Genomic DNA, 26,645 nt, shown 5'->3' with positions numbered 1-26,645 from the left:
CACACAAAAATGTGGGTTTCTAGCTTTTCTGGTAAAATCGTGAAGATGTGGCAATCTTGGACCATCACACTCTCATAGCTACAATCAACTAGAACTCCAGGACAGCTGCCCCCTTGAGACCAGGCACAAGCTTTCCCAGTAACCACTGTCCCACTCAGTCAGCTTCACTCCCACAGGTTATACATCTGTCCCTGTAGTATGTGACCTTGTGATCCCTGTATTATCAACACTCTGGGTTAAGACAGGATCAGCATGAGTAGACTGCAGGCCCGGATGGCATCAAAAGAATAGCAGGTCCACTGCAAATTCCCCAGGCTCTTGAAAGCTGTACAGAACAGTAGGTAAAATACCTGTACAGACAGCTGTTCCTCCTTAAAGTGCCAGAGTCGACTTTTAGCATTTTGGCAATCAGACGTCAGAGTAAGTAGCTCAGCTTCAGCCAGCAGCAACTGCTTCCTACATCGTGAATAGTTCAAAAGTAACTCATAAAATTCATGCCTGTCCTGATGAGCCAAGCTGTCAAATTCTTCTAAATATGACTCAACATTCTCTAGCCATGAACCAGGCTCCAAGATTTTCAGCTGTTCTTTAGTAAATGGTACCAGTTCTGGCTGAGATGGAAGTTCTGGGTAGAGTCTCTCACTACAAAGTAAGGGTTTCACTGCCACCAAGGCTGGCGCCTCTCCAGCAATTTCGGTTGGCAACTGGGGATACAGTTTCTTCACTCTGGGTAGCTGAGACACTTCTCTGGCTTCATAAGAACTCTGAAGACCAACACTTTGAAGCATCTCTGAAGAACAGCCCAGGGCTTGTTTATCTTCTTTCCTATTCTGAGTTTCTCTGATTTGTATATTTTCTATTTCCTGATGAGTACAGGAAAAATCAGACTGCAGTGTGCTTTCTGAAGGTCCACATGGTACCAACGTGTTTTCCTCTACTTCTGTAACACTCTTGGGGGTTTCTACTTTAGTTCCAACATTGTCTCCTGAGTTCACCTTCAGCCTGATTTCATCATTGTCATCCCTGATGTAAGTTCTGGACTCTTCCCCTTCTTCAAGGGACTGTGTGTTACATGTCAGGGATCCTTCATTACCTAGAGTCAAGGAGGTGAGAGGTACATCAAACATTTCACTTTCATTTTGTCCACTGGCATCACTATTGAGCTGGGATTCAGTTAACACCTTTAGATGGTCTCCTTTGAATTCACAAGCTAGAGTAGGGATTTCCTGGTCTCTGGAGGTTTTTGGAAGAGAGATTTCATCAGACTCCTCCGTCCGAAAGGTTTCATATTTCTTCTTTTCCTAAAAGCAAGATTTATAATGTAAAATAATTTATAACAATAATTGATGTGCTTAGTGTAAGGAATTTTGAAGCCTAAAATAAAATCTAAATTTTATCATTTAACAAACAGATTCTAAATTCATTTCATAATGGATGTATTTCATTTTTTATATTACCTAATTTTGAGTGAGCTGAATTTGGAGATTCACTAATCTAATCCGAAAAGAAAGCTATCAAAATAAGCAGCAAATTATGATCCAAACATGAAAGAAGAAAGTCTTAACTGGATTGTCCACCATTCTGCTAGAGGTTAAGTAAAACAAAATAGTCTCCAACTATCTTAGGCCACCAATATGTTTGTCTTCATCTTCATAAACATATTAACTCCAAACTCAACCAGATGGGCTCAGACCACTCAAGCACCAAATCAAACAACCACAGTATTAGATTACAACCTACAGAATAAAATAAATATCCATGAGCCCATACTGACATAATTACCTGGATAAATAAATATGTAAACAAAACTGGTGGGAAGTGAAGCTCTTCCATATAGAAGAACTCCAATAAATATAGAAGAAATCAATAAACATAGAAGAAATGCAAAAAAATAGGAAAAGACCATTAGGGAATGAAAGTATAAGCTCAATGGTACAGCAACTGCCTAGCATGTGTGAGACCCTAGGTTTGATCTCCAACACCATAAAAAAAGGAAAAGAAAATCACCATTAGAACGCCATGGTTATATTAGTCCATTTTCCACTGCTTTAATAAAATATGAGAGAGTAGGTAATTATAATTTATTTAACTGACAGTTTTAGACCTTCAAAAGCATTAAACTGGATCTGGTGAGAACCTCACACTGGCTCATCACATAACAGGAGCCCCAGCAAGAGCAAAAGATCACGTGGTGAGCCAGAAGCCAGAGCCAGACTCACTCCTTTTATAACAACCTTCTCTTAATTAACAACCAGGGTCCCACAAAAACTACACCAAGGATACCCTACTAGGTCCTACCTCTTAAAGGTTGCATCACCTCCCATATCACCACGTAGGGACCAAACTTCCAACACATAAAATCATGTCCAAACCATAGCAATGGTAGTAATTGCAAGATGGACCAATGGATGTTAAAGTGAGTAAGCAAGAGCTTAACCAGGAACAGGTCATTTGCATATCCTCAAAGCATCTCCTCCCAAATATTTAGTGATTACAAAGGGAAAATGGTATATTTCAATAGAAAACTCTGGCAAACAAAAACTTAACCAAATAACCAAGGTTAGCATCACTAGTAATACGTAATACCATTAGATATTCACTGATAAAACATCCCAAGAAGGACTATTGCTGCAGTGATGTCCTACTACAATCTCAATCTATCATGAGAAAATACCAGATGAAAACCCAAGCTAAGGGACAATCTACAAAATAACTTAAGTGTTACGGTCATGAAAGATAAGACTGAGTAACGGTCGGAGAATAGAGGCAATTAGAGATAAAACAACCAAACACAATTTGAGATCCTGGACTGAATCCTGGAACAGAAAAAGGACTTTAGTGGATATATTTTTTAAATCCAAATGTGTCTATATTGCACTAAAGTTAATATCTTGCTTTTGATAAATGTTCTGTGCTATAGAATATTCGGTGATATAAGATAATAACCCAAGTGGATGCTGGGTAAAAGCATATGGACTCTCTGTATTATATTTACAAATCTCCACTAAGACCAAAATTATCTCCAAAAAAACATAAAAATGTTAACCATTGAAAAAATAAAACAATGGTTTAAAAAAATATCTGCAGCATTAACACACCAACTAGGTAACATAGGAGGCCCAGCTGACTAACAAGAAAAAATTATGGAAAAATTTGAAGTAACTGTTAAAAAAAAAGTTGCTACATTCAAACAAACTAAAAACCTGACTAAAATTACTCAAATCTTCCTTTGGCTATGAAATTTTAAGGAAGAGAGTTATACAAGTTGTCAGTATTTTGTTTTGTTTTTGGTACTGAGGATTGAACCCCGGAGTGTTCCACCACTGAGCCACACTCCTGCTCTTTTTTATATTTGAATTGTTTAGGGCTTCACCAAGTTGCTAAAACTGGCTTTAAAACTGTGATCCTCCTGCCACAGCCTCCCAAGCTGCTGAGATTACCAGTGTATACACTGTGCCTGGCTTTATTTTTTAAGATAGGGTCTCACTAAGTTTCTCAGGCTGGCCACAAACATGCCATCCTTCTGCTGCAACCTCCAATGTTGCTGGGATTACATGTGTGTGCAAATGTGTCCAGCATAATGTTAATGATTTTGTATTGTCGTGCTCTGACTGTTCAACAACAACAACAAAAAATTGACAGGTGAACAGTCAAAAAAGTAGGGCCTTTCTATGTTAGGAAAAAAGATAAATGTTTTTGAAATGGAATTTGAGGTCAGTCTGCTAAAATGACCAAAGTTGCCAAACATTTACAAGTGTAATGATTCAAGACTGAAAGTGCCTCTCCAAAATTACTTCACTCCACCCTGTGAACGTCTGGATATTAGATTCAGACATCAGCCATACAATGTGTGTCTGATACAAATCAGTTGGTTAAGCTGTCTAAAATCACAAGTAATAGGAAAATATGAGTGTTAATTAGAAAATGAAAAAGGAGGCTGGCTCACTTTGTCAAGTGTGATGTTTAATACACTTATTAAAAAAATAAGTTTCTCAGACTGGGAGTTCAAAAAGAAAAAAATTAGAAGGGAAAATGGTTATTAGAGTGCAAGAAATGTTGGTGTACTGGTCAGGGCAGAGGCCAATTTTAGTAACTGGGACAATTAGAAAATAAAATTAATAAAAAAATTTCACTCTCAATAACACAAAAAAATCAAGTACTTGAGGATAAATTGAACAAAAGTATATTTGTACTCAGAAATTACAAAACATTATTGAAAGGAATTAAAGAATACTTAAATGGAAAGGCAGTCCACGTCTTTTGCAATATTAAGATGGCAATACTCCTCAAGTCCATCTACAAACTTAACACACTTCCTTGCAAAATCCTAGCTGCCTTCTTTTAAGAAATTGACAAGCTGATCCTTAAAATTCACACAGAAATGCAAGGAAGCCAGAATAGACCCAAAAATCTTGAAAAAAAAAGTTGGAGAATTTATACTTTGCCAAAACCTACTACAGCCAAGCATAGTGGCGTACACCTGTAATTCCAGCAGTTCAGGAGGCTGAGGCAGGAAGGAATCGAGTTCAAAGCCAGCCTCAGTAACCAGCAACTTATCGAGGCCCTAAGCAATTTAGCAAGACCCTGTTAATTATTATTCAATAAAATATAAAAGGGGCTGGGGATGTGGCTCAATGATTAAGCACCCCTGGATTCAATCCAAGTACCAAACAAACAAAAGAAACCTACTACAAAGCTACAGCAATGAAAATGGTGTAGTGCTAGTATATGGACAAACAAGCAGATGAACAGAACAGAACTGAAAGTCCAGAAAGAAAGCCTTGCATTTATGGTCAATTAACTTTTAACAAGAGTGTCAAGATCATTCAATAGGAAAAGAATAGTCCTTTTAACAAACAGAGCTAGAGAAACTTGGTATTCTCATTGCAAAAGGATGACTTTGGATTCCTGACTTACAGATAAAACTTAATCAAAAAGATTCACAGACCAGAGTTAGGGATGTAGCTGAGTTGTAAAACACTTGCCTCGTGCATAAGGCCCTGAGTTTAATCCCCAGCAACACCAGCCAAAAAGAAAGAAAGAAAAAGGAAGAGGAAGAGGAGATTTGTCTCCTGTCTGACTTTAAAAGGAAAGCAAAGGAAACAGTCCAACAGAATAGGAGATGATGTTTGCAAATCAAATAAAACTTTATATTTTAAGTATACAAAGAATTCTTATAACTCAGTAATAAAGATATAAAACCCAGCTTTAAAATGGGAAAAGAGCCGGGCGCAGTGGCACACACCCATAATTCCAGCAACTTGGGGGGCTGAGGCAAGAGGACCACAAGTTTGAAGCCAGCCTCGACAACTTAGCAAGCTTCTAAGAAACTGTGAGGCCTTGTCTCAAAATAAAAAATAAAAAGGGATGGGGATGTGGCTCAGTGATAAAGTGCCTCTGGATTCAATCCTGAGTTCCAACAAAATAAAATGGGAAAAGGATCTGAATAGGTACTTCTTCAAAGAGGATATGTCAATGGCATATAAAAAGGCACTCAACATTATTAACCAATAGAGAAAAGCAAATCAAAACCACAAGATAGGGCTGGGGATGTGGCTCAAGCAGTAACATGCTTGCCTGGCATACATGCGGCCTGGGTTCAATCCTCAGCACCACATACAAACAAAGATGTTGTGTCCGCCAAAAACTGAAAATTAAATAATAGAAAATTCTCTCTCTCCGTCTCTCTAAAAAAAAAAAAAAAAAAAAAAAAAAAAAAAACCACAAGATATAGGACAACTATTGTAAAAAGTCAAATAAAAGGAAATGTTGGCAAAGATTCAGAACATTTAAAACCCTCCTACACTGCTGGTGGAATGAATGAAACATGAGGTGGCCACTATGGAGAGCAGGGCTGCACTGGCTGCACCCTGTGACTCCAAAACCAGCTGAATATGAACTTCCACCAGGCCAATTTACAGTACAGTGAATTTTATCTCAACAAATCTGTTATAAACAAAGTGAGTTAAGAAGTGAATGAAAAGTAAGCAAGCATAGAGTAAAATGTTGAACAGATGGAGTTTTACTTAGGGTGTTAAACACTAACACTAAAGAAAAAAAAAAAAAAAAAACAGAGAAGGCAGGGACCTGGAAGCTGTCACAAGATGGGTCACAAAATTCTGGTATGGAAAACTACACCTCCCTAACTCCAAGGCCACCCCAAGGTTTCTCCCCTAGCCTGTCCCTCAGGCAGTTTTACCTTCCCTCTGGCCCCCTACCACTTCACCCCAGCCCCACCCCGCTGCGTCCTCTCCCCAGCTCCAGGGATGCCCCCACAATTTCAACTTCTTCCCATCTCCCTAACCCTCAGAGTGCAACTCTACCTTCCTGGGAATAATCATAACCATACTGATAGCAACAGTAAGGCAATTAGACAAGCAAGAAAGAGATTTTTTTCTAACCCTACTACTCTACCTGGAAAAACACAGAAGTCTTTGTTTAGGTTTTTATTTCCCCAGAGGGTGGAACTCACTTCTTTCAAAAGCAGAAACAAAGAAAACTCCACCTTGGCCTCAGTTAGGGAAGTTAGTCTAAGGAGGGGATTAAACCAGAGGTGCCCCAGGACACAAGGTCAGGAAAAGGAGATGCCTTTGATTCAAAGAATGGATCTGTCAGCCCAAGGGAGATAGATAGCAGGGGGATGGGCAACTGCAGGAAGCACAACTATCTAAGCAGATGACAAAGACCTGACTCTGTTCCTTCAGAGATCCCAGGGATAGGGACATGACCTCTGGAGTACACAGGGAAAGTAAGGGGATTTGCTATGATCTTCATCAAACATTAGTGCCTCCAGAGTGATGATGAGGACTCCCTGTGGCTCACTCTACTTTTCCAAAGAACAAAAAGGGAAACAGATCCTGAATGGTCCCCAAGCCTCCAGCCTCTGCTCTACCGCAACTCATCCCAAATACAATTGTAAGACTGGTCTCCCTAGAACACCACTCTGAAAAACAAAAACGGTCAAATCAACTCTGGCACTGAGTGCCCTCAATGACTCAGCTATGATTCTGTCCCAAGAGAAACCTTTCCATACAGGCTTCCCTTGGAATTTCTGCAACAGGTCCTTACCATCAGGCCCAGGTCCTGCAATATCCCATGTGGTTATTTATCTTTATATTCTGACTCCCCAAATACAACACAAGTATCTACATGACATGGACTTATTTTAGGTCTCTTTGAAACCTATCTACTACTGATTTTTGACACTGTATTCAGTAAATAGTTAAGATAATAGCAATGACCTGTAATTCATAACTACCTACTCATGCTGGACTCTGTCCCAGGTACTGGCATTCTAAGATAATGAAATTATTGAATTATCCAACAAATATTTACATCAACCATGTTCTATGGCACATTTAGAAGTTCATTTTTATATGATTTTCCAGAAAGCACAAAGAAGATTCAATAAATTCAAAACAAAGAACTTTCATTCTGAAGTGGAAATCTATTTTTATACTTAAAATGTAAAATTGTATTTCATTAATTTTTTTTTAAAAAAGAAAACCTGCCTCCAGTTATTTTGCCTTCTTAAGAACAGATAATGATATAGGACACATTATATATAATAATCATCATAAACTGTGAAATAAAATCCCAACTCTATATGTATCAACTCAATGTATTATCAAACCACCTGTTCACAAATCCATACTTACATAATTCTAAGCAAAAGACATTTCTTATAACTAAAAATGACCAAGGATATTAAGAAGAATCTATATTTCTTTACTTTTTCTTGGTATCAGGGATTAAACTCAGGAGCACTTAACTACTAAGCCACATCCCCAGCAATATTTATGTACTAAATAAGTACATTTATTTATTTTGTAGATAGGGTCTTGCTAAATTGCTTAGGCCCTCACTAAGTTACTGAGGATGGCTTTGAACTCGATATTCTCCTGCGTTAGCCTTCTTTACATTTGACCTCCACATAAGTTACATACAGGTAAAGAAACAATTTAAAAGTCATTTGACAGGAGAAAGAACAATCAGGAAACAATATAGAAGTAGAAGAGACAAGGATAAACATAAAAAAACATTCTTAACATAGTTAAATACACCTTGGCATATAAGTGTATGGGGGCAGGGAGCTAAAGAAGAACATACAGACTGTTAAACAGTTATCTCCAACACATGGAATGCTGGCCATCTCATTTCTGGGGTGTACATTTCTGTGTGTGAAGTGTATACACTGATACATACTTTTGTGAGCAATGAGCAAAGTAGTCATTAGTTATCAATTTTATTTATTTATTTTGTTGTTGTTGTTGCTGGGGATCGAACCCAGAGCGCTCTACCACTGAGCCACACCCTCAGCTCTTTTTTCTTTCTTTTTATTTTTGTTTTTGTGGCACTGGGAATTGAACCCAGGGCCTTGTGCATGCAAGGAAAGCATTCTACCAACTGAGCTATATCCACAGCCCTGTAAGTAATCATTTTTAAAAGTTATTTTTAAATTCTGAAAAACAAATGAGAAGTTTCTATTTATTACTTGCATCAAACTGCATTAAGTAGAACTACAACTCCTTCCTTAAAAACAATGAGGTACTTCTTCACCAACATGATGGTTCAATTTTACATATTTTATAGTATACTTATAACTAAATTATTTTAAGGGCAGAGTCTGCCTACCATTCATGCCTTTATCATAAGACTTAGCACAATGCCTGGCACAGAACAGATCTGAAAAGGGGCGCGGGGGGGTGGGGGGCTGTAGCTCAGTGGTAGAGCACTTGCCTAGCATGTGTGAGGCATTGGGTTCGATCCTCAGCACCACATAAAATTAAACAAATAAAATAAAGGCATTCTCTCCATCTACAATTACAAAAAAAAAAAACTTTTAAAGACAGTATTTTAAAAAATGAAAAGAAAAGAAAAAGGAGAAGAGGCAGTGTGTGGTGGTGCATGCCTGTAATTCCAGTGGCTCAGGAGGCTGAGACAGGAAGATCACGAGTTCAAAGCCAGCCTCAGCAACAGCAAGGCACTAAGCAACTCAGTGAGACCCTGTCTCTAAATAAAATACAAATAGGGCTCGGGATGTGGCTCAGTGGTTGAGTGCCCCTGAGTTCAATCCCTGGTACAAAAAGAAGCAGGGAGCAGGGGTAGACACTCTAGTACTACTACTATCACATCAATGCTCTCAGACATCAATGCTCTCAGACAAATTTCACCAGCTCCTTTTGGGATACACAAGAAAGCTACCAAGTAGGAAAGCTTGCAGAGAATGGGGACCACACACTTCACTCTGAACACTCCTCCTCCTGGGCTGCCACTTCTCCAGTGCTGCCCTTACTAATCTTAACTTCCTATATCAGCAGCATCTGGCTTGCCTGATCTCTCCCTCCTCCTTCCCACACTTTCTTCGCTCAGCTTCTAGGGCACTACACTCTCAGTAGAGGGCACCAGGAACACATCCTACCAGGATGGCTGCACCTCTTCTCCCCAACCTCTTAAAATAGGAGTGTCCCTGAGTTCAGTTCTTGTCACCTTTTTAACTATAATCATTCTCCAAATGACCTAATTCAGATTCTGGCTTTAAATATCATCTATTTGCTAATGACTTGCAAATCTCTTTCTCCAGCCTGAAGCTCTCTCTCGTAAAATTCACATACCCAACCCTACTCTCCTGGTGAATGCCGAAAATTAACACATCCAAAACACATCTAAGCTTCCCAGAAAAACCTGTTCTACCCTCTGTGTTCCCGACAGTTTCTTCTCACATGCCACAGCCAAACCTCAGCAAATCCTCTTGCCTCTCGGATTTGAAACACTTCCTTGCACCTTAGCTACTATTACCCTGGTCCAAGTTATCATTCCCTCTTGCCTGGCTGGCTTCAAGTCTCTTGGATGGTCTCTGTACTTCTACCCCAGCCCTTACAACCCATTCTCAACAAAGAAAACACAGTGATCCCTGAGAGCTTTAAATGAGGTCACATCCCTCGTCTGCTCAAAACTTAGGGTGATTCTGTTCCTGACAAGGACCTATCCTTCTGACCTCAATCACCATCACTCCCCCCACCGTGTAACAACTTTATTCCAGCTGTTCCCTCTGCTGAAATACTCACGTGCATAACCCACATGACAAAATCTCTTATCTCTTACACACCTTCACTTAAAAGTCACCTTCAGTAAGACCTACCCTGCCTATTTAAAACTGTATCCCATCCTACTTCCTCACCTGTACTCCCCAACTCTTTACCCTGTTCTTTTCTTTTCTCCACAGCATTTACACGTACTAATGTGATGTATACTATATATGCACATATATACACATATACAAGTATATGTGCATGTGTATACATACACACACACACACACACACACACACACACACACATATTTTGGTGGTGCTAAGAATTAAACCCAGGGCCTCGTGCATGGGACAAGCACTCTACCACTGAGCTACATCCCCAGCCCTGGTATATTTTAATTTTTATGAGGTTTTGTTTTGTTTTGCTTTGCTTTTTGTCTGTCTTCTCCCTCAAGAATAGAAGCTTCATGAAGGCCAGTTCTTTGGGTTCTTTCTCTTTTTTTACTCCAAGTGCCTAAAATCATTTCTGGGACACAACAGATGATCAACAACTGCTTAACATGTGAATGGACATTAGGAGACACAAAATAAACTAAGTCATACTACACAGCATGCCCCAATTCAGTCTCATATCCCCTCATAGTGGGGAGGGACCAGAAGTAGAATTCAATGCCTAAGCAGGGAGCAAAGGGATGGGGATTTAATGATCTTCTGGTGTCTGCTACCAGCTTTCCAGGAAACCTCTCAGTCACTCCTTAGCAATTACTAGATGCTCTTACTATTAATGAGTTGTTGGTATTCAGAATTTAATATTAACTGTAAAAATTATGAAATCTGCTACTCCTGAAGACTAAAGTTCAAATCTAAGAATTTTATTTTCCTGACACAAAATTCACCAAGATCAAGGAAGTCAGGGTCCTCAGAGTTGGGGGATGTTTTAGCAAAGAATGATACTGAAATTAAAATGTTATTAGAACATTATCTAATGTTATCTTTAAGGTACCAGGTGAAAAACACCATACACCTAAAGGCAATGTAGTGCATGAGGTCACCTACCAGATGATTAACATTGAGGAATGTAGGTCAGCAGCTGGGTAAAATCCAGAAGCCACTCAAACTAAAGACAATAGCACATGACACTATACACTTGAGCTGTGCTTTGAAGCTACTTTATAGCTCTGTAAACAGTGGCCAAATTGTATCACAGATGGAAAGGTTTCATTAATAAAGGACTATAAAACAACGATGAACCACAATCAGCATTAAGAAAGGAATCTTATTCTAAAAGAAGAGTTAGTTTTCTTAAATTGACAAGGAAGAGGGTCTTGCTGGTGGTGGACTTTTTCTATTTGTTTTCTTATACCATCAGAGGAAATTTACTAGAGTGAAATTGAGTGACAAAGGTTAGAAGTATACTTCAATTCTGGCATTTATTTCTTCATTCTACAAACATTGTTCACCAGGCATGGTGGTGCACCTCTGTAATCCCAGCACTTTGGGACTCTGAGACAGGAGGATGGCAAATTCAAGGCCAACCTCAGTAATTTAGCAAGACCCCATCTCAAAATTAATTGGGTATCAGGGGTATAGCTCAAACAGTAGAGCAGCCCTGGATTAAACACCCAGCCCCACCCCCAACACACACACAAATTATCAAGTGACTTCAGGAGTTGTGAAGGGTACTGGGAACAAGACAGGTCCCTCCCTCAGTGAGTTCACAATAGAAAGGAGAAGACAAATGTGGCAAAGTAACTACAAGTGAGATGAAGGACACAGAAGGGGGGTAAAGTGTTACTGAAGGAGAGAGTAACATGAGAATCGGCTGAGGAAAAGCTTCTCTGAGTAAGTATTTAAACTGAGACATCATAAATGAGCAGTAGTTGGTCTAGAATTAGGGTGTCAGGGAAGAAAAAACAGAATGTGCAAAGGCCCTGCAGCAGGAAAGGATCATATGGTTGAGAATCAAAAGAGAGTGGTAATAGAACTAAAGCTAAGGAGGAAGAAGGCCAGATCATGCATGGCTTTAATGCTTTTAACTCTAACCCCTGGGAGATGGAAAACTTTCGATCAAACAAGCTTGTTTAGAGAATGGGCAGCAAGAATGAGTGTGAAGAGATTAATTCAGCAGAAATCCTCTTTGGAAAAGGGTCATGGTAGTTAGAACAGAGAGGAATAGGCAGAATAAAAAGAATATTTGGGAAATACAACTGATAAGATTTAGTGACTAATTAGATTTACAGGATGAGGAAAGAGTATGTAACAAAGATTTCTGGTTTGAAAAAATGCCTCTGAAATGAAGGTCTCTTTATTATTATTTTGTTTTTGCAGTACTGGAGATTGAACCCAGGGGCACTATGCCACTGAGCTACATCCACAGCCCCCCTTTAATTTCATTTTGAGACAGGATTTTACGAAGTTGCCCAGGCTGACCTTAAACTTGCTATGCTCCTGCCTCAGTTTTCCCAGTTGTTGGGATTATAGGCATGCACTATCACACCTGCTACTCCTCATTTTTTTTTTTTTATACTGGGGATTAAACCCAGGGGTGCTTAACCACTGAGCTACATCTCTGGCCCTTTTTATTTTTTATTTTGAGACAGGATATCACTAAATTGCTTGTGGGCCTCAATAAATTGCCATCCTCCTGCCTCAGCCTTCCTAGTCACTGGAATTACCGGCATGTGCCACTGTGCCCATCTCCTCTTCATAAACAGTTAAGAAAACAATCTATTGAAAGTTTCTCTAGGAAATATGTCAATAAAATAAGCAATTGGCTTTTGTGGAGGGATTCAAAAGTAGACAGTTTTCAATTTTTTTAATTTAGAAATTGTTTTAAACAAAATAACTTGAGAAACCTCTTTACTGATCGTCTTAAGCATTTATAATGTTCTACAAATAGAGACATCTAGACATATGATATGAAATAATTATTAAGCTACTGATTGAGAGTCAGAATTTCTGACTTACCTTGAGTTCCATGCTTACTGAATGACTCTGGACTATCATTTAAACCATCTATGATTTAGTTTCATCATTTACTTGAGGAGAAAAAAGCATAGATATTAAGATTTTAGATTCTACTCTCTATAGACAACTGATGTTCATATGTTATGTACTACTTACTCTATTTTAATTTCAGGGACTTTATGCATGCCTGGTCAATAAGTTTTCTCTTTCTTTTATGTGTAGATAGTTCTCTACCAATCTACTACAATGTAAAGTTATTTCTCTTTAAAGTATTTCTAAAATTAGGTACCAAAATGGCTTTCTCAGTGAGTGACTCCTGATAGACCTGGATGCACTGATGTGCCTAATTCCACTACAACTTTTAAGAAGACATCACAATGAGAGTGATCCACATAAGTCATTTTCAGTAAATAAGATAACCATGAAAAACCTTGTTAAAACCCTGTTCCCATGGGGTGAGGAGGATCAGATTATGGCATCATGCTTAAGTTACACCTGCTCTGGAACATCACCCACTACTTGGAAAGAAAATTTTCTGTAGTTGTAATACCATCCTCTTTGCTTCGTTTATATAAATTGCTTCAGGTAAGCCAAATTACCTAGGTCCGGCCATCTAGGAGTCGCATTTAATCTATTCAGTGTAAAAAAATATATAGGGACAAAATGAAAATCCAAACTTACACCTAAAAACAGAACAAATCAACTTAAAACTACATTAATAGCAGAGGTAGTCTAAACCCGGAAACTCGAAAAACCCAAATAAGTTCTTACTATGTGAGTCCTGCCTGGGGTTAATTTCTAGTCCATCATAAACAACTGGGATAAGAAGAAACAGCAGTACCACCCTCAATTTTGAAAGTGAAGAGGACTGACACATCATCACAGTCTATTTTATAATCTGTCGCTACCCATAAAGCTCAGACAGAGGATACCGCCTCAGTGTGGAGGAGAGGTCTCTCTCCTCTTTGTGCAAGGAGAGACTAACAAAAATCCCACGTTACAAAAAAATAAAATGAAATAAATAAGATGCAATTAAAAGGGGGTGGGGAGGTGTTTCACAGCAGGAATCCAAACCCTGGTGAGAAAAGTCAAGAAGAGAGCAGAAAAGCAAGAGCTGGGTAAGATCAGAGGAGGGAGAAGGCGAAGTGGGCTCCTGACAGTGTGGCAGGCGGAGCTGAGGAGGAATGGAGGTGCAGGGCCGGTGTCAATGAATGGTGGGATCAGATGCTGGAAGCGAAGGATGCAGAGGCTCAAGGAATGGGAGTAGAGTTGGCTGGAGAGGCCCAAGGGAAAGAAAGGCGGCAGCGCACTGCCGGTGCCTCCGGAGGGAGGCACGGCTCCTCACCTTGGTTTTAGTCCGGCTGGCCTTGGCCTTGGCCCGGCGCTGGGGCTTCACCGCCTCGGCCATAGACACAGCCAAGACGCCGTCGCCGTTTGTTTTTATCAAAGCCCTGTTCTTCACACAGCCGGGCCAGTTCCGGCCTCCCCGCTGTCACATGATTTAATCTCCACCACTCCCAGGCAGGAGGCAGCAACTCCGAGGCTCTAAGGGCCGCAACGTGGGACAAACTAGTCTGGGACGCCTTTGCGCTGGGAGAGAATGGCCCCGCCCCCTTCCTCTTGCATAGGCTCCACCCACTGTTCTGGCAAGCCTGCGCCGGCTCCGGCTCCTTCCTGCGCACGCGTACTGTGGCCGTTCCGGGCCTTAGCTGTAAACTCTCTGGCCTGAGTGTCAGCTGTGTTCACCAGGCTCAAAGAAACCAGGATCTCTTTGGAACCCAGGTGCTCTCGCGTACTTCGCCCTGGTTGACTTTAAGAAGTCGGAGGAGGGCGCTTGTCAATCTCTTTTTTTATCCTGAAATAATCAGATCCAGTTAAATAACTTAAATCTCTTCACTGCACTCCAGGAAAGAAACGTTGATGTCCATTGGGAGTGCACTTAAATTTGCTCTTAGAAAAGGGGGAATGGTAATACTTGCCTTTTGAGATGTCAGGAGGATTCAATGGGCTAATTGCGAAAGGTATCTACAGCGACAGGCATCTCAATAAATGGTATTTATTCATTATCATTGCCATAGAAATTCCAGGCTGGAAAAAAGACATATCCTCCAAAAAGAACATAAATAAAACAAATAAGACTCATAAAAGTACATTGTATATTTTCTGGCTAGGGTTGTAGCTCAGTGGTAGAGCGCTTGCCTTGCATGTGTGATGCACTGGGTTCGATCTTCAGCACCACATAAAAATAAATAAAATATTGTGTTCATCTACAACCCAAAAAAAATTTTTCTAAAAAGTATATTGTACACTTTACATACTTTGCTTCATTTGAAAATTCCAAAGGTGAAAAATTGGGGCCCATCTCTTTCTCCTAGCTCTATGATTTCTCTTTTCCTAAGCATTTAGTACCTCTTAAAATTCTATAGAATTTGTTTTTATGTTTATTATTAGTGCTTGGCAGTCCTCTTAGAATGTGAGCTCCTCAAGGGCAGGGTTCTTTCTTTCATTCCTTGATGTATCCCAAGGGTGTCTAGAAAATTGTCAACACAGACAAGATTCAGTGAATCCAGCAAATGTATCTGACCTGTTCTGTCTGGTGTTGGAATTACAGTTGAGATAGACTGTATGGGAAGAGAAAAAAGACAATTCACTCATCCATAGCACACTCTAGAGTGAAAAATCCAGGAATATAGCATGGGAATTGGAAAGGACTTCAGAGTACAGTCTATATGATGTCTTGTTTGTGAGTTAATCATATGAAATACAGTTTGTGGGGAGTTGTTTTGTTTTGTAGCGGTGTCGAGGATCTAACTAAAGTGCTTTACCTCTGAGATACATCCCCAGCCCAGTTCTCTATGTTTTTATTTCAAATCTTCAACAGCAACCAAAATGTTATCAAGCTACCCAGAATGTATATTTGTGTATCCTAGGGTTGGTGTAAGCAAATCCTTAGGGGATTGATTCCAGGATTTCTTTCCCTCCTGACCTCTATACTCTTCACACCTTAGCCCCCCAGACACCAAATCTGTGGATGCTCAAATCCCTTATATAAAATGGTGTTGTATTTACATATTTTCCTATATGCTCTTTTTTACTTTATTTTTAATTTTTTAATTGACATATAAAAGTGTACAGATTTATGTTTTGGTACACATATACACTATGTAATGTTCAAATCAAGATAAGTGTGGGAAGTGATGGCACTTGCCTATAATCCCAGCAACTCAGGAGACTGAGGCAGGAGGATCACAAGTTCCAGGGCAGCCTTGGGAACTTGGTAAGACCCTATTTCAAAAAAAAAAAAAAAGGGAGAAGAGATGAGCATGTAAAAGCTCAGTGTAAGGTACCAGTGGGTTAAATCTGCAGTATAGGAGAAAAAAAATCAGGGTAAGATTTTTGAGATGTTTGATGTTTGAGATGTCAGGAGTATTAAATGGGCTAATTGAGAAAGGTACCTGCAGCAACAGGCATCTCAACAAATAGTATTTATTCATTATTATTTCCATAGAAATTCCAGGCTGGAAAAGAGACATATGCTCCAAAAAGAACATAAATATCTATCTTCTCAAACATCATTTTTTGTGAACACATTCAAAATATACAGTGTATTATTTATAGTCATCCTACAATGTAGTAAAACACCAGAACTTACTTCTTCTATCTAAGTACCCATTGATTCACCCCACCCGATCATCCCTCCCTGAGCTCAAGCAATCCTCCTGCCTCAGCTTCCTAAATAGCTGGATGACAGGTACACACCACCATGCCCAGGTACTTTTGGAAACTTCTGCTGATATTTCTCCCAGTTTGAAATACCCTCACTGGTCTCCACCAATTCAAATTCCTTTTCATTCTTAAAGTTCTACTATATACTACCCACTACTTGGTCTGCAAGACAGAACCAGTGCTTGCGTGTTTTTGCAGTTTTACAGTTTAGTTAGGAAGCCCACACAACGCATAAATAAATCATGATGTTGCTATCTATGGGGAAAAGAGACCTACTTTGAGAAGATGGAATAAAAAGGTTACAAGAGGGCAGGTGAGCTGCATATAAAAAGGGGTTAATCAAGGAGGTTGGGAGAAGGAAGAGAAGGGAGGAAATGAGGGTCCTTTAGAAAGCAACTCAAAGGAGGCTGCTTTAGCTGGTTAAGAGACCTGGCAAATTTAAATGTATGGGTGTATATGAAATTGAAAGCTAATCTCAAAATAATTTAACAGATTAATTTCAAAAAATAAAACAACTACAAATTGTCTTTTCTATTTATAATTGCTGTTTGCAGAGATGCTAAAAATTTTGCCTTGAGAGTAAGCAGAGCCAAATTAGCAGTGAAGGGATTTGCTACCCTGTGCTGTAATGATCACCAACAGTTCCTAAGCTCTTACTATCTTCTGGGTGTTGTTCTGAGTACTTTTCACATATTAAATCATTTGGTTCTCCTAACCCTACAAAGTTGATGATTTTATTGTTTTCATTTCATAGAGAAAGTTAAGGCTCAGAGAGGTTGGATTGTTTGCCTAAGGCCACACAGTTAGTAAATAGTGGAGCTGGGATTTGAACCAAGGCAGTAATACTACATAAATAGGCTTTTAAGATAGGAAGCCAGGCTTATCTTCTCCACATTTGCAGCTTTCTATACTTACACATTGGGGCCAAGATAAGGTTCAGAAATATTTCATTCTAGAAATATTGCCTTGAAAAAAATGTATGTTCTCACTTATATTTGGAAGCTAAAAAAACTAATATCAGAAGTAGAGAGAAGAATAGTGTTCCCTAGAGAACAAGAACATGAGGGTATAAGTCATAGATAGGAGGGATAAGTGCTGGTGCTGTACCGCACAGTAGGGTGAATATATTTGCAACAATTCATTACATATTTTACAAAGAACTTAGAAAAGAGAAGCTCCAAGTCTCCAAACACAAAGAAATGATAAATATTCAAGGAAATGGAAATGCTAATTACCCTTATTGATCATTACACATTGTATGAATGTATTGACTTATCACACTGTATCCCATAAAATGTGTACAACTATTGTTAAATTTTTTAAAAAGACACTGTATTCTTCATAATAGTCACAGTATATTGACTGTTAGTTGTTGAGATTATATACTTTTGCTTTCCTTCAAAAATTTCTATAATATCTTAAAATTACAATGTATTTTTTTTGTTCTTTCAAATATGGTCTCCCTGTGTTTCCCAGGCTGGTCCCGAACTCATAGGCTCCACAGGATCCTCCTGCCTCAACCTCCTGAGTAGCTGGAACTACAGGCATGTACCACCACACCCGATTAAGTTATAATTATTTTTAAATGTGTCTGCAAACAGTACAGACGTCCATGTGCCAATAAGTTAATTCTCCTCTCCCAGAGTTAACTATTATAACAGTTCAGTGTTATTTTTTCAATCCATATACAAATAACACAAAAATAAATGCTCAACGTCTATGTATATATCATCTGTGACCTTTTAATTAATAAACCTTGGATATCCTTTTTTTTCAGAAACAGAAAATTCTACCTCATTTTTTCCCTTAGTTAATTTTTATTTAAATAGACTTCTGATAGACATTAAACTGCTTGCAATTTTTTCTCTATTAAAAACAATGCTGTAACAAATAAAAAAAATGCTTATAAAAGTGATCATTCTTATATATGTCTATACATGTGTATTTTTTTCAATTTTTTTTATAGTTGTAGATGGACAGAATGCCTTTATTTTATTTGTTTTTATTATTTTTATGTGGTGCTAAGGATCAAACCCAAGTGCCTTACATATGCTAGGCAAGCGCTCTGCCACTGAGCTACAGCCTCAGCCCTATGAATATGTATTTCAATAAGATAGATTCTTAGATGTGAAAATGTTTTCAGAGGCTGATTCTTGTTTCAATTTTGATAAATATATGTCAAATTTTTCTCTAACAGGTTGTGTTAATTTTCACTGCAACTTTGAGAATTTGAAATACTATTTAATCTCATGAGAAAAACCCTGATCAATTAAAAACGAGAACTAGTCTTTCATAAAAAGATATTTCTCATATTATAGCATTACAAAAATTAATGTGACTATGTCGCAATCTGGACCAGTACTTATCATTTTTTATAACTAGTTCGGTGAAAGCTGCCAGACTCACAAAGGAGCCCTGGGTTGATCTTTCTTACGCGTGCTTACAAAATCCATTGCATGGTCTCTGGTTGCCATCTGGTGGCCATCCCCCATTGATGCAACATCTAACATGATTCCCGAGAAGTCATTTAGTCTACAATAATCAATTACTTCCTTTACAACATTCTGTAAAAGACAATATTTCATCATTCTTGATTACTAAATACATTTTTGCAAAACTGAGAAGCAATCATGCAACTTCTAAGTTATTTCAGTGTCTTGAGACAATACACTTGTGAGACAAGCAAATACCAAAAAAGGCCAGCCTACATTTTGTTAGCAGAGTGTCTTCCTTAGATAGGGTCTCTTCCATTAACAGAATTTTGTTTCTATAAACAGGAGAGCATAAAAATATTTGTCCTTTATTCTGTTATTGTCCTCATAGTCTCTGCTAAAAGAACAAGAAAGTTGAAAAGTCAAAGAAATAGTCATTTGCATCCCCAAAGCATCTGACACTTTTAGGGCCCCCACTCACATTCTGTGACATTCACATTTCTGAGTGTGCAACCCCAAATCCCAACAACTGGCATCTCTTTGTCTCAGAGCTCCCTTTGAACATTGCTATGGAAGTGTCAGAGAAATAATACAAACTGAGGCAACCCTCAGCCAGTAACACATGGAAGTTGGCATATAAATACAGCTACAGATTGAGTTATGTCCCCTTCCCAAATTCCTAAACCCCTAGTATCTCAGAATGTGACCTTATTTGGAGATTGGGTCTTTACAGGAGAAATCAAGTTAAAATGAGATCATAAGGGAGGCTCTTGATCTGATACAACTGTTGCCCATACAAAGAATGACAATTTGGACACAGAGACCTATAGAAGGAAGACATCAGGAAGACGCAGAGAAAAAGATGGCCAACTGCAATGCGAGGAGAGAGATCTGGAACAGATTCTCCCTCAGTCCTCAGAACAAACCAGTCTTTTCCACACCTTATCTTTGGAGGACTTCCAGCCTCCAAAACTGTTATTTAAGCCACTCAATTTATATAACAGTTCTAGCAAACTAATACTAACACCCAGTTCCCTCACCCTTTCCTTGGCTGAACTAGTTCTCAGATAGTATATGCTGTTTCCCAGAGTCCTCCAGGGGAATTAAGCCCCAGTTTCCCACATCAGCAACTTGATTGATAGCATACTCTATTTACTTCCTTTTATTCCCTTTCTCACTTCCCATTCCACGATTGATGTTTTCTAAATTCACCTCCTCAGTACACTACTTGATCTCAAATCCTTTTCTCAGTCCCTCTTTCTGGGGGACCTCAGAGTAAGATGGCTGGTATCATAAATGGTACTCAGAAGTAGTGTCAGGATAGCATTCTGCAATTATTCCCACCTGGCCAAATGACAAGCATGTCACTGGCAGTAGAATATGATCACATATGTGCTGCAGCATCATAATAACTCTGGCCTCCCCTGTGGGGCTTGGGGTATAAGTCAGGTGCAGGAGTTCACCCAACATCAATGTCTTTTAAAGGTATGGAGGCAAATGATAATAGAATAGGTTGGTTATCAATTGCTGTTTCGGGCTAAAGAAAATCATAAGCTCGGGTCACTCGGAGAATAGTGGGGACACCAGAAAGCTGCTAAGGTGGCATTTAAAGAGATGCAAAAAGCCAAGAATGGTAGCACATACCTGTACTCCCAGCTATTTAGGAGGCTGAAGCACAAGATGGCAAATTTAAGACCAGTCTGGGCAACTTAGTCAATTTTGTGAGACACTGTCTTAAAATAAAAAATAAAATTAAAAGGCTTGGGTGGATGTAGCTCAATAATAGAATGTTCCTGGGTTCAATCCTTACTGTCACAAAAATGTGCAAATAAAGAGATGCATTTTGGGCCCGGTGCAGTGGCACACGCCTATAATTCCAGCAGTTTAGGAGGCTGAGACAGGAGGGTCTCGAGTTCAAAGCTAGCCTCAGCAAAGGCAAGGCTCTAAGTGAGACCCTGTGTCTAATAAAATACAAAAATTGGGCTGGGGATGTGACTCAATGGTTGAGTGCTCCTGAGTTCAACCCTTGATACAGAGAGAGAGAGAGAGAGAGAGAGAGAGAGAGAGAGAGAGAGAGATGCATTTTGAAAAATTATAAAGGAAATATGAATATGCAAAAAATGTTACTTCTAAATTACTTCAGCTTTCTTCATATCCCCTGAGTCATAGACAAGGTGGGCACATCAGAAATCCATCCTGCAATGGATATGGTGCACAGTGCATTCAGGCCAAAGTGAATCCAGAAAGCCCAGGCATGGTATCCAACAGGTAATGCAGGCCTATCAGTTCTCTGTTGCACCTGGGTCTCTCCTCCAGCTCATACTTATAGCCTTTATAAATTTCCTTCAACCCAATTGGTAAGGAAGAAAAAAACTCAGCAACAGGTCAGTTGTGTGTGCTATTGTTGGTCTTTGCAAGGATGGCTGCCACACTACAGCCCCACTCAGAAGTGACTGCAAAAAAACAGAGAAGACAAGCACTCCCAAGAAGTAGTGCGATATGCAATCCAGCCAGTCATGAACTTACTGTGAAGGGAGATGTGGCCCAAGGTAAATACATTGACTCATGGGCAGTAGCACATGACCCCTTCGATGAGGCCATACCTAGGTAGAACATCCAAGGTGCTGCAGCTGCCTGTAAGTAAGTTCCCCCAATAAAAGCTTCAGAGTGATCACCCTGGTATTTAGTGCTTCTTTCTTTGGAATTCCAAAAGGCCCCAGCTGGGGACAATTTGGGACACTACCTGTGGGAACTTCTTGGTAGAAATTTTGGAGGCAACTCCAGCCTCAGTGGGCCAAATGACCTCTCCCAACCCATACTGAAAAAGCACTTGTATTCAACCCTTTATTTTGGAGTCTGCTTCTAAAAGAACCAGAAGTATATGTCAACAATCTACAGAGCAGCTCATATTTACTAGATGTAATGCATACCTTTTTGTCTAGATTCATTTCCTTTATATTCCTTACTTCTTTTTCAAATGGGTTGTTTCTGTGTTTATTTCTGCTTTTGCAGTGCTATAGTGGAACTTATAGCTCCTGAATGCTAGGCACAAGCTCTACCATTGAGCCACACCCTGACCTCCAGCTATGTTTTATTATAGGTCACTAATTCTAACACATTTACCACTATGTGTCAAGCACTGGAGATATAGCAGGGAAAAGGACAGACCAGGGTCCTGCTCTCATGGAGTTAAGGGGAGAGACAAACCTGGAATAATTATTTTCAAGAGCAAATCATGTAATAATAAGGAAAGAGGGGAAATCAATAGTGAGACTCAACTTCTAGAGACAGGGTCAGTGCCTCTTAGAGGAAGAGACATTGTTCTTGACACAGGAAGGACATTGGTAGATGACACCATCTCCACTTAGCCTTCCTAGCCAGCATTTTCTTTTTCTGTTGTCTAACAGCTGCAAACGGGACAAGGGGTCAAATAGAGCTTGGAAGAGAGATGTCTTTAACACAGAAATGCAAAAGAAATCCCAAATCACCAAGAACCTTTATTTTACTTCAAATAAACTTAAAGAGCAATAAAATTATCATGTTCTATTCATAAAACACTTTTACATCAATTACACTGATAGAAAAGTGAAATCCCTGAGGAGCCAACAATAAATAATAAAGTTAAAAACAGATCTGAATGCAAAGGCAAATTTCCTGAGCCTGTTTCAGTTTGGGGAAGTCAATGGTCCTTTGCAAATATGAATTTCTCAAAAGGATATTCAACTGATGCAAGTTTCCTGCTATGATAAGAAGCTGTCACACTTAGAAGTACCTTATATTAAAAGGGGGAAATAATTAATCTTCTTTTAGTCATTTTTTTTCCTATAGTTCTAGGAAAGTTATTGCACAGGGCAGGAGAGATAAATATTTGCTCCTTGTAGTGACCTTTACAACATACAAGCAATAGTGCTATTTTCATTTTAACTAAAATGCACCATTTTCTCATTGCTCAAAAGTTGTATGAAAGGTACATAACACCCCATAGCTTATGGGTGACAGAGGAAGAGCCAAATATTTGTAAAAGGACTGATTCTTGAAAGATTCCAGGGTCTAGCAAGTTTTCAAAAGATTGTAGAGACCCAGAATTAAAGATAATCAAAATACCATATGTCATTGACTCTATGAACTTTTTTTTTGGTCACAATTTACTGTCTCAAATTCAAATGGGTTTGGCTGTCAACAGGCTGTCACAAACCTATTGGCACCTTCACTACCCCATCTTCGGAGTGGTACATGAAATAGTGGCATAATTTACAATCTACAGCTTCTCAGATTATGTTAAATATGCTGCTCTGTAATTTAGTACACATGGTGAATCATATATTTTTTTTAAAGTTTAACATTTAAGTCCTAGTAATTTTCCCAATTGAAAAAAGATGCTGGCAAAACTATTTGGCATTTTTAATTTTAATTTTAGCCTGAGCATCACAGCTTCATGAAGAGTTAGTAAGAGTGATGTGGAATGAGCTTGCGCACTGGGTCCAGTTCCATCTCTCATCTGCTGGCAGAACTGTAAGGAAACTGATTTCACACTTCTGGGCCTTGTTTCTTCATCTGTAAAATGAGAATGTGGCTTCTAAGTCTTCCAGCCAAAAAGGAGGGTAACTTTAAATCTTGAACCATGAGAGTGTGTTGCTGTGAGATTCCAAAGCCATGCTGCTCTGTGGCTCAGAATACAGAGCAAAAGCCAAAGCCCAAAGCCAAAAGTGCATCTTCTGCAGTTGACAGCTCAGTCTCCACTGCAGCCCCCTCTGCCCCATGGAGCACTAACAGGAAACAGTTCCCAAACAGAAAACAGTTTATATTTAAATACACATATTTAAATACAAATCCCAAACAGGAAACAGTTCCTTTGCAACTTCAGTGAATGAGTGGGAAAGAATTATTTACCAGTCTGGGCAATTTGTAAACTTTGTCAAAAAAAAAAAAAAAAAAACTGTAGCACTTTACTAACTTGAATTGATGTCTACTATAAATTTTAAATATTCAAGAATTGCAACAAGGGTTCACTTCAAAGTCTTCATGATTGACAAAGCTCTAGAATCTGCTGCTCTGGGTGCCTCTTTTCATGCCACAGAAGCACTAGCTGGAGAAAGCTTCCTCTTCTGAAAGAAAATTACAAAGAAACCTCACTTGAATGACCTATTCGCATCACCTTCAGGGTGTATCAACCAGAGTAAGTGTTGCTTAGTCAAGGAAAAGAAATGGTGAGGAATGGAAACTCCACACAATGAACAATGAAAGGTGATGATAATGGAAATGCTTTATGGTAGATAACACAAGTACTTATATTTTTATATGCATTTTTTAAATTCAAAAATTATAATGTCTTTACCTAAACATGTTAGAATTAAAATCAGTCATAGCAGCTTAAAATACACATACACACACACACACACACACACACACACACACAGAGAGAGAGAGAGAGAGAGAGAGAGAGAGAGAAATAGGAATAGCAGCTAAAATCAACAACCACAGAACAAATCACAAATTTCAAAATCTTTCTGTTTAAATTTTCATTCCAAAGTTTCACTCAAAACTATTTTAAGTATTGTAATAAGTTTCATAAATTGCTTAACTGGATTATTAACTAAACCAGGCTCACTTCTTTAAGATTCTCTGTAATTTGGTCAATTACACAGGTAGATATCGAGCCTCTATCCATTGAGCTGGTGCAAACATTAAAATTATATTACTTGAAAGAGAGAGAACTCAAGTAAATGTGACGGCACGAGCATCTTGCACACATACATCAGATTCTTGAACTCTGGGGAGCTATAGTTTGGGGTCAGTGCTATTATATTCTACTAGAATATAAGCTTTACCCAAACAGGTAAGGGCAGAAAAGAAAGATTAAAAAAATAAAAAGAGGGCTGGGGTTGTGGCTCAGTGGTAAAGCACTTGACTTGCATGTGTGAGGCACTGGGGTTCCATTCCCAGCACTGCATATAAATAAATGAACCAAATAAAGGTCCATCAACAACTAAAAACAAAAAAATAAAATAAAAAATAAATAAATAAAAAGAAACTCTTGGAACTGCCAATGCCCTGCCCCATAGCCATCATGGGCAGTGTTAAATGGAACAGGTTTCCCCTCTGAATTCCAAGTCGTTGATTGATTTATCATGTTCTTGCTCTGTCTCTAATCAGGGCTTTGCACCTCTCGGTGAGAAAAAGGGAAGCTTATGAAAGAAAAAAGCAATGATGATGGGTTGTAAAGAGTACAGTTTATTTGTAGACCAGAAAGATATATCTAGTTAGAGAATGGAGTATTTTATTCTCCAATTTCCATAACTTTTACAGCCAAGTTGCTTAAATATGAAATACATTTCTTAAGCAAGAACATGTATTTAAATATAAACAGATACTAGTTAATTATTCCTATTTAATTAAGACAATTTGGCTTCTGTACTATGCAGTAAAGTGACTATAAGTCACAAAGTAGGTATTATTAGAGGAACTGAAGCAATGTATGATGTGCTAACTTGCAAGCACTTTTCAGTGGATAGAAGACCGTAGGAAATCCCTTGAGAGCACTGTTAACTCCTGTTTTGTGTCAGATGGGGTGCACACCTGTAATCCCAGCTACCCAGGAGACTTAAGCAGGAGGACCACAAGTTCAAGGCCAGTCTGAGCCTCTTAGTAAGAACCTGTCTCAAAATTTTAAAATAGCCATAGCACATGCTTGTAATCCCAGAGGCTCAGGAGGCTGAAACAGGAGGATAACGAGTTCAAAGCCAGCCTCAGCAAAAGTGAGGCACTAAACAACTCAGTGAGATCCTCTCTCTAAATAAAATACAAAATAGGGCTGGGGATGTGGCTCAGTAGCCGAGTAGCCCTGAGTTCAATCCCCGGTACCCCCAAAATATAAATTTTATAATAAATAAAATAAATAAATTTTAAGGGCCAGGAATGTAGCTCAGTGGTAGAGTGCTTGCCTAATATGTGTAAGGCTCTGGGTTCAGTTCCCAGTACCACAAACAAAACAACCTGTTTTGTTTCATAATTGACAGTAAATGTTACTAATACCAGGCCAGTGAGGGAAGGTGGAAGGCTTGTCCAGTTCTTTTATGATTTCCTGTATCTCACTGACCTACTTCTTATGATTCCCAAGAAAAAACAAGATCAAGAAAATGCAAATAGACCAACCCTTCAAAACAGCCTTTCATCAAAGAAGTAATACATTCTTCTTGTAGCTAAATTAGAAAACAGGATAAACAAAAAGGAAAACTACTACCTATTCAAGTACATAGCCTTTCAGACTTTTTCTTGGCTTCTAAATGCCTATAGGGTTGTAGCCCAGGTAAGCCCATTTGGGTAAAAAAAATAAAAAAAAAAAATGCTTTAAGACAGACACAGTAGTACATGCCTGTAATCCCAGCAGCTTGGGAGGCTGAAGCAGGAGGATGGTGAGTTCAAAGCCAACCTCAGCAAAAGTGAGGCACTAAGCAACTCAATGAGACCCTGTCTCTAAATTAAATACA

General features: G+C 38.9%; 2 protein-coding genes across 2 annotated transcripts in view; both read right to left on the bottom strand.

Annotated features, from left to right (window-relative positions):
- Positions 1 to 14,483, bottom strand: part of Epg5 (ectopic P-granules 5 autophagy tethering factor) — a 97,759-nt gene extending 83,276 nt beyond the window's left edge. The window contains exons 1-2 of the mRNA XM_027935642.2: positions 14,346 to 14,483; positions 351 to 1,301 (exon numbers count right to left, since the gene is read on the bottom strand). Coding sequence (XP_027791443.2) covers positions 351 to 1,301; positions 14,346 to 14,408 — 1,014 coding nt within the window. The 5' untranslated portion in view covers positions 14,409 to 14,483. The remainder of the gene's footprint in view (positions 1 to 350; positions 1,302 to 14,345) is intronic.
- Positions 14,484 to 22,635: 8,152 nt separating this feature from the next.
- Pstpip2 (proline-serine-threonine phosphatase interacting protein 2) overlaps positions 22,636 to 26,645 on the bottom strand; it is a 69,815-nt gene continuing 65,805 nt past the window's right edge. The window contains exon 15 of the mRNA XM_027935691.2: positions 22,636 to 24,263. The gene's annotated coding sequence lies outside the window, so the exon portion shown is untranslated. The remainder of the gene's footprint in view (positions 24,264 to 26,645) is intronic.

This window comes from Marmota flaviventris, chromosome 16 (genome assembly GCF_047511675.1).
Source record: "Marmota flaviventris isolate mMarFla1 chromosome 16, mMarFla1.hap1, whole genome shotgun sequence".
NCBI lineage: Eukaryota > Metazoa > Chordata > Mammalia > Rodentia > Sciuridae > Marmota > Marmota flaviventris.
This window is presented reverse-complemented; position numbering and strand designations above follow the sequence as displayed.